We start from the raw sequence: 16,169 nt of genomic DNA, 5'->3' as shown, positions 1-16,169 counted from the left end.
CTACGGCATTGGCCATGCAAATCGCGGACCTCGTAGTAGACGCCTTTGGCGCACACTGCAGCGGCGCGTTGCCGGCGCTCGTATGTCCAAAGCGATCTGCGACGTGTCCAAAGTTCGCGCCTGCGCAGGCCTCATTGTGAAAGCAATCTGTGATATTTACAGAGGGCGCATATTGACGGTAGCTTCGTATGCGCTCTGCTTCCCGCTTCTCGTTCTCGTCGAAGTGATAAATGCATGAAGGTCAAGTCGCTTGCTGCTGCCGCGATTCGTCACTCCAGAATTTTGACAGCGAGTTTCCGCACTCATCGAGCTAAATGTGTCCATGTTTACCTGAGCACTCGTGACACAGGCAAACACGAATAAAGACATGATGCTTGCGTTTTGTGCATGTTTGAAGAGGAATGTTGCAAATCTGCTGTGAGAAACAAAAGTTTATTCATCCTCCTCCGCGCGTCGCCGGCTGTCGTGAAGTTGCCTGTGCCAACATCACTACCATTCAGGACAAACGGAAAGTTCGCCATGACGCTACACGTCGCGTTGCTTCGTTTCGCCTAAGCGACACAGATTTTCTATGGAAACCTGTTCGCGCACCGGGGCGCGGCCCATACAGTGCTGCAAAAAACTTCGGTCGTTAACTGTCGTGTCACTCTTGTCACCTCCGCTACTAACGACCGCCGCCGCATTGCTGAAATCGTTGCGTCTCTCGTCTGAAGTGATACACTCGCCGTAGCTACCCTTTCTATGTTGCGGTCGTGTTGGCCACTGTCTTGAACGGGGATGGGGGTTAGTGTTAGCGCTATTTGGCATACGTTTGTTGTCATTTGTACATGTGGCTCATCATCTATTCGCTCGTGGGGTGCTAGGGCTCCGTATCGGGTGGCTGGGCGGCTGCTCCGCGTGTTGATAACGAGGTTAACGAGGTTGGTTACCGCCCTGAGCGGCCACACCAGCAAATAAGCCTTTTGCTATAGTCGTTCATCCTCGTGTTTGAATATAAACGCCTGTCATCTTAAAAGTATTGCTGGAAGGTGTGGGGTAGCGCAATCGAATGCCGAAGAGCGACAACGGAACAGCCACCTCTGGAGCTTCGCCGAAGCCGCTGACTCGTCTACGCCCTCCCCCTACGACTGCGGACCCTGAATGTGACAGCACGTGGCTCTATACCGGTGCTCCTGGGCAACATCAGTGGGAGCCAGGAACCTTTGCTGCAAAAGTGGTGGATGATGTAGAGGAATGGCTGAACCGCTGCCGCTGGGTAAGCCTACAAATGACTGGATGGACACCCGCTGGCTCACCAACTTAATGTTGTTCTACGAAGGAATCGCATTGACGTGGCATGAAAAGCACGAGGATAATTTGGCAACTTGTCGATATCGTCGGCGCAATAATGCCAAGTGCTTCGGCGATGCAGTCATGAAAAAGAAGCGCGTGGAAGAGACGCTTGCGCAACCAGTTCGAGCACCAGGTGAGGCTCGAGCACCAGGTGAAGCGTGTATAATGTAGATCGATGATGTAGTAGAGTTGTGCAGATCGGCGGACACACACAGGACGGAAGATAAGGTGGCGCGTGTCCTCAAATCAATTGCTAAGGACCTTTACCACTACCTCATAGGCAATGGAAGCTTTGATCTTGAAAAATCATCAAATATATTCACACATTTGAGGCTCTCAAACGTCGCCCCAGTGCACCGATGTTCGGTCGTCTCGAGCATTGACGTGAGCCCGCTCTCTGGCAAACTTTCGTTGACTATAGGACAAATAGTACGCGATTAAATTGATACACGTGCGGCTGTTCCACCAATTGCGTATATTTCCGGCGCGCATCCGCGGTAAGAAGCACGATCTGTGTCCATTAAGGCTGCAGGCAAACTTTCTTTTTACGCTACGTTTTCAAGTGTTCAGCTAGAAAAGAAAGTTAAACGCAGTTTACATTTGGCCAAAATAAGGGGTGCATCATCAGTGTGTGATCAGGATCAAGTGCAGGCAAAGTTCAAACTGTCTCGGTTATTCACATATATGCAATAAATTGCCTAATGGCGACCAGGACAGGGGCGGCGAGGTTGTGACGATGAAAGTAGCCGGGGTGTTTGGATGGCAGCGACCTCAACTGCGACTCGGGCTCCATGCCGTGTAAGCTCCCCGTTAGTTTCGACTAGACGCGCAAAGCTGTCGTCAGCCACTGCGCCGGAGGGTGGAGGGTCAGAAGGGTGGTTAACTGTGGCCACAGGGCTTTCTCACGAAACGAACATCTTTAATTCTGTCGGTCGACTCGGCCAGAGATTCCAACGTCAAGAATAAAGAGGCGGTCAGGATCGTGCGCACCAGCGGTGGAAGGCACTGCAGGAAAAGTTGCTGGAGAAGTGCCCTGTCAGTTGAAGGAGCCAGGACTCCAGCCAAGGCTTGCATACGGCGCAATAAGTCGCAAAGTTTGCGGTCGCTCAGCTCTTCCAATGTATGAAGTTGCTGTAATCGATGCTGCTCCGTTTCAGTGGTGCCTTGGTTGAGCGTCAGCTTAAGGTACTCATAGGGGTGGTCGACGGGCCAGGAGCACAGAAGGTCGCGAACAATCACAGCAGTAATAGGTGGAAGCGCTCCAACGACGTGGTCAAACATGTCCATTTGCGAACTGAGACGGTGGCGACGGAATAAGGATTCGATGACAATGAACCAAACTTCTGAGTAGGACGACCAGAGCTCCACAAGCTTGAGAGCGGTGACTTCGGAATTACGAGGTAGTGGCGCTGACGGCAGTACTTGATCGGGAGAACTGGAGGCCATGGCTGACTGGATAAAAGACTGACTGCGAAGACAGTGGGGCTCAAGCTCCTTGCGGCGCTAGGATCAGCGAAGCGGCTTAGGCACCCGGAGCTGAGAGCGATGACGCGAACTCCGGAGTCAGCAATTTGTGAGTGACCAGAAAAAAAAACCAGACAGACGCTGGTGCGTTGTGTCCACAAATTATATCTTTATGCGAGCCTGCTCAATCAGGCGGAATCCTGATTCCACCGACTCCACGGATCGCGCACCGTCAGCGTGCTCGTTGTGTCGTCATCTTCCTCCTTTAGGCCGGAACATTGTGTCATTTATTAGTGAGCAACAGTGGCAAAATATTTAACAAGGTTGCGGAAGTAAGAGCAAACTCTTACGAAGCTGCTGCATTCTTTTGCTGAGTGCGGCACAGGAAAGTTTTTGACGGTGGAAATTTTCCCAGGTCAGGGCGAATTCCAGAAGAGTCAAACATATGTCCAAGTACAGTTATACCACAATGGCCAAAATAGCATTTCTTCGAGTCGAGCTGCAGGCCAGCCTAGCCAAAAATAACAAGAATGACTGAGAATCACTCAATGTAGGTGAGGTAGGTAGGTGGGGTTTGCGAACGTAGGTGAGAGCACTGTAATGCCATCAGCATAGCAAAGAAAAGCCATCCATTTGAACCCTTGAAGAGTCCATCATGTGCTCAAAGGCGGCCGGAGCGTTACATAAGCCAAAGAGCATAACCTTAATTTGTTAAAATTCGTCGGGTGTTATAAAGGTAGTGTTTTCACGATCGAGATCATCCACAGCAATTTGCCAATGCCCGCACCGAAGTTCGATGGATGAAAAGTATTGGGCATCATAGAGGCAGTTAAGGACGTTATCGGCACCTCAACCGTATCAGAAAGGACAGATGTCCTTTCTGATACGGTTGAGGTGCCGATACCCAACGCAGAATAGCCGCGTGCCGCCTTTATTTTTCACTAACACAACAGGTGATGCCCAGGGACTGGATGATGGCTCAGCGATATCTTTTCCTAGTATCTTGTCCACTTCGGCCTTGATAACTTGGCGCTCCAGGGCTCAAATTCGGTAGAGTCGTTGATGAGTAGGCTTAGTATTTCCGGTGTAGACACGGTGTTTGACAAGGTATTCTGACTCAAGGGACTATTATAGAGAAATGTGGGTATAAAATACAATAAGTTACGGAGAGCTTCAGCTTCGCCAGGCCAGAGCTCCGGGACAACTTTTTCTACAATTTCCTCATTATAACAACTGGCAGACTTGCAAGGCTCACAGGTGGCGTAGATGGCTAAGTACTCAATGCAGCGATCTCGTAAGGCACTGATCGTCGCCAGGGATATTCTCCTTGGTAGCACTTGCTTTGTGAAGCCAGAATTCACCACCGCAAAGCTAGTGAATTGTCGCTAACAGTATGGTATGATGAATGGTGACGCTCTGCGTGAGAACAACAGCAGTAACTGGTGCAGCCATCACTAACATCTGTAACTGGCTGGCGAAAGGCGGCACATGAACAAAATCAGTCGGACTTAGACGAATCTCTGGTGGAGCAGGAGGATCGGAGTGGAGAAGCAGGTCAAGGCGTACAGTGCTTGCGGAAGAATCAATGAGCGCAGAATGATCAGAGAGAAAGGCTAGGCCAAGTATCAGGTAATGGGGGCAGTAGGCTAGCATTGTGGAAAGGAGGACTGTATGACGACCAGCAACGCTTACGCGGGCAGTACTCATTCCCACTACGCCAACCATTCAGCCGTCGCCGATGCCTACTACCCGAGTTACGGCAGGTGTTAGAACTTTCTTTATATGACGGCGGAGGTGAGTGTTCACAATAGAGATGTGTGCGCTGATATCGATGGGTACTGTGACAGTTGTGCCATCTACTTGAACGTCCAGGAGGTTTTTGCCCTGTTAAAAGCGTCAACGGAGGATTTTGCGGCAAATGGGACAGTGCAGCGACACCTCGAGGTGACGTATTGTCTAGGTTTCGGGCACAATGTGTCCTGAGTATGGCGGCGAAGCAGAGTGGCGAAGCGTAACAGCGGTGAGCACCAAAGGCGCCGGAAGCGCAGAGAAAATGGGGAGTGAAGCCGTGCGGGATGAAGGGGACATATGACGAAAGGTGTTTCGGGGTGGAGGCGTCTATCGGCTGCGGCAGTGACGGGAAACGTGAACGATTCTGCGGCAGTAGAAACAGATCGGCTTGTCGTCCGGTGTGTGCCATTAAGATGTATTTCGATAACGGGAAGGAAAGGGCGGGTTGTGGTAGCGCATTGTCAGAGGAGAAGTCACACTGGCGTCAGAGCAATTAACAGAGCAGGCGGTGGGGAATTCCAGGTAAGCAACTTTCTTGTGCTATTTTATTAAGGCGTTCCACAGTGTACCACACGGAAAACTCGTGAGAAAACTTCAAAAGTGTGGTTTTTCAGATTTTATATTTAACTGGATAGATTCATATCTGGCAAACAGAACTCAATTAGAAGATATTGTTGCATGTGGAAAGACAGGTAGAAGGGGATATTTACAGGCCATTTACACTGGAGCCAGGTAGGCAGGCCGACACTCGCTCGCGCCAAGCGCACCGACCAACTTCATCGTCGTTCTCGCGGCGGCTCGTTTCTTGAGCATCGCTCGATGATATCGTAATACTACCCCCCGGCGGCAAAAGCACCGTCATGGTGCTGTTAAATATCCAAGGCGCCTGGAGAGTTGTAGGACTTAAGTTGGGCGACGCGGACAATGCCACTGGTTGTCACAACCGAGGACCTAGTGGGCGTGGCTAGAACGATTTCATAGGTGACATCGGTCACTTTGCGGAGCACGGGATATGGACCTGTGTAACAAGAAAGGTGTTTTTCACATAGGTAAACTTTACGCGAAGGTGACCAAAGCAACACGAGGCTGCCGGGCACAGAACGGACATCACGGTGACGGAGGTCGTAGCATTGCTTCTGCTTGTCTTGAGACACTTGTAGACGAGCGCACGCAAGTTGGCGAGCGTGGCCAGCATGGGCGATTGCATCACGGGCATAATCGCTAGTTGAAGCTGTGGCGGTCGAAAGGACAGTGTCCAGTGGTAATGTTGGTTCACGGCCATGCAAGAGGTACAACGGGGAAAAGCCAGCAGTTTCGAGATGGGAAGAGTTGTATGCAAAGGTAATGTAAGGTAGAGCCAGGTCCCAGTCACGGTGGCCGTCGGAAACGTATTTGGATAGCATGTATGTAAGGGTGCAATAACTAAACACCCCCGTTCAAGCGCTCAGTGAGGCCGTTTGTTTGGGGATGGTAGGAGGTGGTAAATTTATGCCATATTGAGCAGGCACGCATGATGTCGTCGATAACTTTGGCGAAAAACGTACGGCCATGGTCCACGGTCTGTTAGCAGTTGATGCGGAGCACCATGCATCACGGTACCGTGCAGCGGTGGCGTAGAGGTAGAACACCCGCCTCGCGTGCAAGAGGTCCGTGGTTCAAATCCCGGTACCGGCAATTTTCCACCGGATTAAAAAAAAAAATCCGCGTGTTGATAAAATTGCACAAGCAGGCCTGGAGTGTGGCCCGATCCCGGTGACCAGAACCGGTAACGCACTCCCTCACCAGAGCAGGATTGGCCACCCTGGAGCAGTACTTGGCCGCAACCTCCTATATGAACACAACAATCAAACCCCGGCCCTCAGTCCCCAGCAGCTGCGCAGCAACTGACCACGGCGGCGGTCAGACCTGCGACGCAGCAGAGGGTGCTAAGAATCACTAGCTCCGGACAGGCCGCCATTGGAATATGAACCTGGCAACGTTTAACGCTAGAACGTTATCTAGTGAAGCGAGTCTAGCAGTGTTATTGGAGGAATTAGAGGGCAATAAATGGGATATAATAGGGCTCAGTGAAGTTAGGAGGCCAAAAGAAGCATATACAGTGCTAAAAAGCGGGCACGTCCTGTGCTACCGGGGCTTAGTGGAGAGAAGAGAACTAGGAGTCGGATTCCTGATTAATAAGAATATGGCTGGTAACATACAGGAATTCTATAGCATTAACGAGAGGGTGGCAGGTCTTGTTGTGACGCTTAATAAGAGGTACAAAATGAAGATTGTACAGGTCTATGCCTCTACATCCAGTCATGATGACCAGGAAGTCGAAAGCTTCTATGAAGATGTGGAATCGGCGATGGGTAGAGTGAAAACCAAATACACTATACTAATGGGCGACTTTAATGCCAAGGTAGGCAAGAAGCAGGCAGGAGACAAAGCAGTGGGGCAATATGGCATAGGCACTAGGAATTGCAGGGGAGAGTTATTAGTCGAGTTTGCGGAACAGAATAATATGAGGATAATGAATACCTTCTTCCGCAAGCGGGATAGCCGAAAGTGGACGTGGAGGAGCCGGAACGGCGAGACTAGAAATGAAATAGACTTCATACTCTGCGCTAACCCTGGCATCATACAAGATGTGGACGTGCTCGGCAAGGTGCGCTGCAGTGACCACAGGATGGTAAGAACTCGAATTAGCCTAGACCTCAGAAGGGAACGGAAGAAACTGGTACATAAGAAGCCGATCAATGAGTTAGCGGTAAGAGGGAAAATAGAGGAATTCCAGATCAAGCTACAGAACAGGTACTCGGCTTTAACTCAGGAAGAGGACATTAGTGTTGAAGCAATGAACGACAATCTTGTGGGCATCATTAAGGAGTGTGCAATGGAAGTCGGTGGTAACTCCGTTAGGCAGGATACCAGCAAACTATCGCAGGAGACGAAAGATCTGATCAAGAAACGCCAATGTATGAAAGCCTCTAACCCTACATCTAGAATAGAACTGGCAGAACTTTCGAAAAAAATCAACAAGCGTAAGACAGCTGACATCAGGAAGTATAATATGGATAGAATTGAACATGCTCTCAGGAATGGAGGAAGCCTAAAAACAGTGAAAAATAAACGAGGAATTGGCAAGAATCACATGTATGCGTTAAGAGACAAAGCCGGCAATATCATAACTAATATGGATGAGATAGTTCAAGTGGCTGAGGAGTTCTATAGAGATTTATACAGTACCAGTGACACCCACGGCGATAATGGAAGAGAATATAGTCTAGAGGAATTCGAAATCCCAAAGGTAACGCCGGAAGAAGTAAAGAAAGCCTTAGGAGATATGCAAAGGGGGAAGGCAGCTGGGGAGGATCAGGTAACAGCAGATTTGTTGAAGGATGGTGGGCAGATTGTTCTAGAGAAACTGGCCACCCTGCATACGCAATGCCTCATGACCTCGAGCGTACCGGAATCTTGGAAGAACGCTAACATAATCCTTATCCATAAGATAGGGGACGCCAAGGACTTGAAAAATTATAGACCGATCAGCTTACTGTCCGTTGCCTACAAACTATTCACTAAGGTAATAGCAAATAGAATCAGGAACACCTTAGACTTCTGTCAAGCAAAGGACCAGGCAGGATTCCGTAAAGGCTACTCAACAATGGATCATATTCACACTATCAATCAGGTGATAGAGAAATGTGCGGAATATAACCAACCCTTATATATAGCTTTCATTGATTACGAGAAAGCGTTTGATTCTGTCGAAACCTCAGCAGTCATGGAGGCATTACGGAATCAGGGTGTAGACGAGCCGTATGTAAAAATACTGAAAGATATCTATAGCGGCTCCACAGCCACCGTAGTCCTCCATAAAGAAAGCAACAAAATCCCAATAAAGAAAGGCGTCAGACCGGGAGATACGATCTCTCCAATGCTATTCACAGCGTGTTTACAAGAAGTATTCAGAGACCTGGATTGGGAAGAATTGGGGATAAAAGTTAATGGAGAATACCTTAGTAACTTGCGATTCACTGATGATATAGCCTTGCTTAGTAACTCGGGGGACCAACTGCAATGCATGCTCACTGACCTGGAGAGGCAAAGCAGAAGAGCGGGTCTAAAAATTATTCTGCAGAAACCTAAAGTAATGTTTAACAGTCTCGGAAGAGAACAGCAATTTACTATAGGCAGCGAGGCACTGGAAGTAGTAAGAGAATACATCTACTTAGGGCAGGTAGTGACGGCAGATCCGGATCATGAGACAGAAATAATCAGAAGAATAAGAATGGGCTGGGGTGCGTTTGGCAGGCATTCTCAGATCATGAACAGCAGGTTGCCATTATCCCTCAAGAGGAAAGTGTATAATAGCTGGGTCTTACCAGTACTCACCTACGGGGCAGAAACCTGGAGGCTTACGAAAAGGGTTCTGCTCAAATTGAGGACGACGCAACGAGCTATGGAAAGAAGAATGATAGGAGTAACGTTAAGGGACAAGAAAAGAGCAGATTGGGTGAGGGAACAAACGCGAGGTAATGACATCTTAGTTGAAATCAAGAAAAAGAAATGGGTATGGGCAGGACATGTAAAGAGGAGGGAGGATAAGCGATGGTCATTAAGGGTTACGGACTGGATCCCAAGGGAAGGGAAGCGTAGCAGGGGGCGGCAGAAAGTTAGGTGGGTGGATGAGATTAAGAAGTTTGCAGGGACGGCATGGCCACAATTAGTACATGACCGGGGTAGTTGGAGAAGTATGGGAGAGGCCTTTGCCCTGCAGTGGGCGTAACCAGGCTGATGATGATGGTGATGATGACCATGCATCAAAATAATATCATTTCCGCAATATCAGTTGCGCAGCTCGTCAGAAGAGCACGGGTTACGGCGTAGCGGGTCGCGTAGTCCACCCCGACTGCAACCCACTTGTTCCCTGATGTAGATTCCGGAAATGGGCCGAGAAGGTCTAAGCCGACATGATGAAAGGGCTCGGCAGGAATGTCGAGCGGCTGCAGGTAACCAGCGGCGAGCTGGGAAGGCTGCTTGCGTCGTTGGCGAATTTCACAAGCGGCGACGTAACGTCGTACGGAACAGGCATGACCCGGCCAGAAAAAACGGCGAAGTACACGGTCATAGGTTCGAGATACGCCGAGATGCCCCGCCGTTGGTGCGTCGTGGAGCTCTTCTATAATAGTGGAGCGGGGGTGTTTAGATATTACAAGTAGGAACTCAGAGTCGTCCGCATGAAGGTTACGACGGTACAGAGTACCGTCGCGGAGGACAAAGCGGCGTAGAGTAGCATAGGCCGGAGAGTGCTCAAAACGGTCGATAAGTGCTCTGATGTAGGCGTCACGGCGTTGCTCGTCGGAGAAATGAAGCAGCTGTCATACAGAGAATACGCAAGAAGCACTGGCAATATTAGAGGAGTCAGAGTCGTCAACAGGGTAACGCGACAAGCTGTCAGCGTCTTGGTGCAGGCGGCTAGGCTTCTACACCACGGTATATGAAAATTCTTGTAGCCTCAAAGCCCATCGACCAAGCCGGCCTGTAGGATCTTTTAGCGAAGACAGCGGAAAGCATGATGGTCAGTGACTACGGAAAAAGGGCGACCGTAAAGGTATGGACGGAACTTCGCAATCGCCCAGACAACAGCAAGGCATTCTCGTTCCGTAATCGAATAGTTGCGACCCAATGGTGCTAGGAGGCGGCTTGCATAAGCAATAACGCGATCCTGGCCACGCTGACGCTGGGCTAAGACGGAACCTGCGTCATGACCGCTGGCATCTGTACGCAATTCTGTAGGGGCATCAGGGTCGAAGTGGGCGAGAATGGGTGGTGAGGTTAGAAGAGTGACGTGACGAGAGAAGGCGGCGGCCTTTGCAGTGCCCCACGAGAATTGCACGCCTTTCTTCAAAAGATTAGTTAGGGGTCTAGCAATTGACGCAAAATGTGGAACAAAACAACGAAAGTACGAGCATAGCCCTACAAAACTTCGAACGTCTGCGGCTGTCTTCGGAACCAGAAACTCTCGGACAGCGCGTGTTTTGTGGGGATCAGACTGTACTCCTGAAGCGTCAACGAGATCGCCCAGAAGAGTAATTTGTTGGTGACCAAAACGACATTTGGACGAGTTAAGAGGCAGCTTCGCCTTTCGAAATATATCAAGTATAGTTCTTAGAATCTCAAGGTGAGTGTCGCATGTTGGCGAGAAGACGATGACGTCATCGAGGTAGCAGAGGCATGTAGACCATTTGAAACTTTGGAGCAAGGAGTCCATCATACTCTCGAAGGTGGCCGGGGCGTTGCATATTGCAAACGGCATTACTTTAAATTGGTATAGGCCATCAGGTGTGATGAACGTGTTTTTGTTTTTTCTGTCCATATCGTCAACAGCAATCTGCCAGTATCCCGAACGAAGGTCAAAGGGCGATAAATAGCTGGAACCGTGCAGGCAGTCAAGGGCGTCGTCTATACGTGGGAGCGGGCAGACATCCTTCTAAGTAATGTTGTTCAGATGACGGTAGTCTACACAGAAGCGCCATGTGCCGTCCTTCTTCTTAACCAACACTACAGGTGACGCCCAGGGACTCGAAGAAGGCTCAATTATGTTTTTATCCAGCATTTTGATGACTTAGTTTTGAATTACTTGGCGTTCCGACGCAAAAACTCGATATGGTCGCCGGTGAATAGGCGTAGCATTGCCAGTAAGAATCCGATGCTTGACTGCGAGTGTCTGGCCTAAAGGGCGATCGTCGATGTTGAAAATATCTTGGTAGGACGATAATACTTTGCAAAGCTCTTCAGCCTGCGCCGAGGACAGGTCTGTCGCAACCATTTTCTTTATATTGGTATCGGCACCCGAGGCTGGCGTGAGGGGCCTGCTAAGCTCGCGAGAACCATCGGTCGATAACACTGCCACGTATTGGTCGCAGAGACAATCAACGGTGGCAAGGCAAATACCTTGCGGTAGAATTTGCTTTGACAATCCAAAGTTACAGAGAGGCATGCGAGTGTGGTGCGCAGTAATATTAAGTATACTGTGAGGCACTGTAACGTCATACCTTATTGGAATGTCGGGCAGAGGAGTGACGAGGTACTCGCCATCACTAACTGTTGGGAAAGACAATAGTTTAATGTAGGCTATTGCCTTTGGCTGCAGGCGAAGAAAGTCGGTGGGACGTAAGCGGCAGTGGGATGCGTCAGAAGATTCTGCGAGCATCGGCAACTCAAGGCGAAGGGTACTGGAAGAGCAGTCAATAAGAGCAGAATTTGCGGAGAGAAAATCGAGGCTGAGATTGAGGTCGTGGAGGCAATGAGCAATTACGGTGAAGAGGACAGGAGTGTGGCGGCCGGCGATGCTGACGCGTGCCGTACACATTCCGATGATAGGCACAATACGGTCATGCGCAACGCGGACGACGCGTGCCGACGCTGTGGTGAGGAGCTTGTTCGGTCGTCGTCGGAAGGCAGCACTCATAATAGAAAGATGGGCTCCTGTATCGATGAGTGCCGTGACAGGATAGCGGTCAACGTCAACGTCAAGAAGGTTTCGGTTCGTAGGTAACATGAGCAGAGGATTTGAGGGCACGGTCGACAACGCAGCGTCACCTCCAGAAGCTGCAGTGCCTAGTTTTCCGGCTGGATCCGGGAGGCGATACGGGCGGCGAGAGTTACGGGGATCGATACCCCGCACCTCCACCAGAATGTTGGTTGTGGAAAGACACAGAGAGAAGAGGCTGTTTACAGGCTATTTACACCGGAGCCAGGCAGCCAGGCCGACACTCGCTCGCGCCAAGCGCACCGACTAACTTCATCGTCGTTCTCGCGTCTCGTTTCTTGAGCATCGCTCGATGATATCGTAATAATATCAATGGTTTCGCCTCTACAATCTCACTCGGTACCTCTGGCGTAACCCAGAGCAGCGTATTCGGTATCATTGTGTTTTAATGTATATGAATAACAGTAGTTCGCTATAGATCCAAGTGTTCACATTAGGTTATTCGCGGATGACTGCGTGATATTACGTCGGATGGTGTGCCACGAAGACCAATCCAGCTTAAGTGACAATCTTGCTGGTATTAACGAATGGTGTTAATGGTCGATGAAGATAAATTCAGAGAAAACTGTGCTACTACGGATAATGTACAAAAAAATCCTGTTAACTTCACCTACAGTATAAATGCTTCCCTGACAAGAGACGTCCACGACTACAAATATTTACAAGTTGCCATAAGCAATACCCTTTCCTGGTCCAAGCATGTGTATGACGTTTGTGCATCTGCAACCCGCAAGAGTAGTTTCTTAAACGCTTAATGAAATCGGCGCCTCCGTAACTCAAAATTTATAGCACTGAAAACTTTCATTTTACCCAAATTAGAACATCGAAGAATTCCATGGGCTCCATTTTACAAGAAACGTGGATTGAAAATGTTGAAAACGCGTCCTCTTTATTTAACTTCAATAAATGTAGGTCAACAGATTAGGCATGAGCACTTATGTGCGAGAACATTCCCACACTGGCGCAGCGAAGAAAAATCGCAAAGTTACATTCCTCTACAACGAATGAGAAAGGTAATTTTGCCTCAACGCGCGAAAGTATTTTCAGCTGCTCACAGCACTCGCATATCATCGCCGTCATTCTCACAAGACACGTCTCTATTAGAATCGCACAAACATTTTCAAACATTCATGTTTTTCCATGTACAGTCCAGGAGTGGAATGCTTTGCCTGCGATTGTCTTTTTATCAGATACGATAAGCGCATTTGAACATGATGTGTCCGCCTTTTAAATATGATGTGGCGTCTGTTCTACATTGGTATTGTATTGTGTCCATACCTTCTTGTTCTACGCGAGTGGCGTTTTGATTTTGATATGTTTACACAGCGAAAAATAAATATTGTATTGTTTCTAAGAAATCCCACCTGCTGGATCTTACTTAAGACCACATTATACCTGTATATATATAAATAAGATAAATATACCATGTACTGGATCAAGAATATTGTTGTGGTGGAGTTGTCGCAGGGTGTCTTATGGGGTGAGGTGGGGAACGCAGATTCGAACTCGCGACGCACAATGCGAGTCACGTTTTCGCATGAGGGTGGCCGACTGTCTAGGTCAATGGAAGAGGATGGCGCGCCGGTATTCGCCAGGCGGGAAACTTGATGGCCGACACCGCGATTCTTCGCCAGCTTGAAGCGGCGTTCCTTTATGATGGCGTCAACAGTAATAACGTTGTTAAAAACTAGGACATTAAATTCGTCATCAGCAAGTCTTTGAGAAAATGCCCTACTTTGTCAGGCTCTGCCGTGTACGTGTCGATTTTGTGTGAAAGGGCGAAGACGTCTTGAATATAAGACAGGTATATCTCGATAGCACTCTGGGTGCGGGTAGAGAGCTGCTATTTCGCGGCTATCCGTCGACCAAAGGGATTACCAAAAAGGTCGGACACCTTCTGCCTGAACAGTTCTCAGCTATTAAGTTCCTCTTCAGTTATGTCCAGATAGAAATTGACATTGGCTAGCATTATGGTCGGGTCCCACCTGTTCTCCTTGCTGGCACTTTCGTACCTGCTGAGCCATTCTTCTACGAACGTACCATTGAGAAAGGAGAATGTGCCGGGGTCATGTGGATGTGGACGGGCCACGTGCTCGGTCTAGGTAGCCGACGATGCCAGTCCAGGCACAGCCGACGTGGGGTCCTCAGGAGGGATTGCCACAAGTTGGATGTCACGTTGGCTGCGGAGCTCCATCGCGAAGAAAGAGGGTACCATGCACTCCCACTAAATGTTACACGTATAAAAGTATTTACAAAGTATTTCGAAAGTGCAAACGTTCACAGAGATGGAAGAGTGCCCAGCCAGGCTGTGCCCACTTCTCGTCGTCTTCAGCACCGTTATTGTTCTCTTCTTCGCGTCATCATAACTGTATTGTCACCATATCATACGGATATCTCACAGTTAAGTAGCTTTGAGTGTTCAAGACAAATACCGCTTGATTTGTAGTCTAACAAATTTTGTGCTAATTTTGTTTCAGAAAAGCCCCCCCCCCTCCCCTGTTCAACAGGTCTGTATACAATATGCCTTTAGGATTTTTCGCATCTATAATAACCTATAATAGGACCCATTCTGTGAACTGCCGCTTCGGAAACGACAGTTTGGCACACTATATGTGTTTAATACCAAGGAAGCAGTCGATGCAGCGTGCAATTTTTCGCACATTCAAGTAATTGGGAGCGCACTGGGGCACGTATAGTGTCCTAATATTCCCTATGTAATGAAGAGTCCTGCACTTGCGTACAAGGTTAATATTAAGAGGACAAGGTTAAGATTAAGATGAGAAAAGAAAACGCCAGAATGGAGCGTGAAATGCATAATATTAGCTAGGTATTATATATAATATTAACTATTAGCTAGCTAACCTTCAAAATACATGTCATGCAGGACGCAGGGCACTATATTATGAGTAGTTGTGACACTATTTCGGGGCTGTTTATCTTGCAAACGACATACGCAGCCAGTGCATGCGCTGTCGGGCTTCGCACCACAGCATCATGACTCCAAACTGGCTGAGGAAAGCGTTTGTTGGTAGCGCAATCTTCTTGTAGCGGACTCCAGTAAGCATGATATGCGCTATGCTTATGCTAAACAGGTTACCTGCTGAATAATTCCCAGTAGTCGTGTACAAGAGACCATGCTCTAATTGCCACGAAGTATATATTCGTGAAATAGGGAAGTTCTCCACACGTTTCAAGGACCGTAAACGTGACGTAAGAAATAATTGCACGACGAACGCCATTGCCGAGGATGCGCAGGAACATAATCACGAGATTGACTGAGACACCGCTGATCATTCAATTGACCCCAGCTACGATGAACCGGGCACCAGGGAATATGCCTGCCATTGAGGCACGTTCGTTACGTCCCGTGCTGGCTACATGTGTGACGACAATTTCCTGTCCAACTCAGAGAACAAGGAACCCGTATGCGGTTCCGAAACGTCGGTTTATACATCTGACTTGGTCAGTGACCATGATCCCTATCAACATTCCGACTGAAGGCTGCGATCTGGGAAATCTTGTTGCTTTTTGTTGTACGTGCCAATGCGTGCAGCCTCGCTCCTGAGAGCGTTGCCTTGGTGGTTGGTTGGTAAGCTTCAGCACTTCGTTCCTGTATCTTTCATTCCTTCTGCCATCCTCGTCACTACTTGTGTTTGCGGTTTTCAGAAAGTAAGAAACAATAAGAAGGCTGCATAGTATTTTATGGGGCGGCAAATAGAATGCTATCTCGCTGCGCTCATGCAGGTGTTCGCTTTTTGTGGCGCCTCTCCTGACATCACTAGGCGCGTCCCTTATCAAATCAGTAAGAAACTGCGGCGGTTAGTATAAATTTGCTCCTGTGATTATCATGCATTCATAACATGTAACGCTGTTATGATATTGAGACTTCTTTTTTGTAGGTTTCAGGAAGAAGCTATGAAAGGTGCCTTGTTTCCTCGCATATTTTTGTTACTGGTAGCACTTCCTGGTAAGTTATTGTTTCTGAATTGCGCCCTTTTGTGCGGTGTTCCATAATAAACATTCATTGTCATTTCAGTGAAAAAAG

General features: G+C 48.6%; 1 protein-coding gene across 1 annotated transcript; it reads right to left on the bottom strand.

Annotated features, from left to right (window-relative positions):
* Positions 1 to 2,211: 2,211 nt before the first annotated feature.
* Positions 2,212 to 2,778, bottom strand: LOC139055698 (uncharacterized). The gene has a single exon (XM_070533231.1). The coding sequence runs from the start codon at positions 2,776 to 2,778 to the stop codon at positions 2,212 to 2,214; it is 567 nt and encodes a 188-aa protein (XP_070389332.1).
* Positions 2,779 to 16,169: the final 13,391 nt, after the last annotated feature.

This window comes from Dermacentor albipictus, chromosome 2 (genome assembly GCF_038994185.2).
Source record: "Dermacentor albipictus isolate Rhodes 1998 colony chromosome 2, USDA_Dalb.pri_finalv2, whole genome shotgun sequence".
Lineage (NCBI taxonomy): Eukaryota > Metazoa > Arthropoda > Arachnida > Ixodida > Ixodidae > Dermacentor > Dermacentor albipictus.
Note: the sequence above shows the minus strand (reverse complement) of the source record. Positions and strands in the feature narration are given on the sequence as shown.

Bases quoted from the DNA above. Each gene is read 5' to 3' on its own strand.
- LOC139055698 (XM_070533231.1), bottom strand. From the start codon at position 2,778: ATGGCCTCCAGTTCTCCCGATCAAGTACTGCCGTCAGCGCCACTACCT.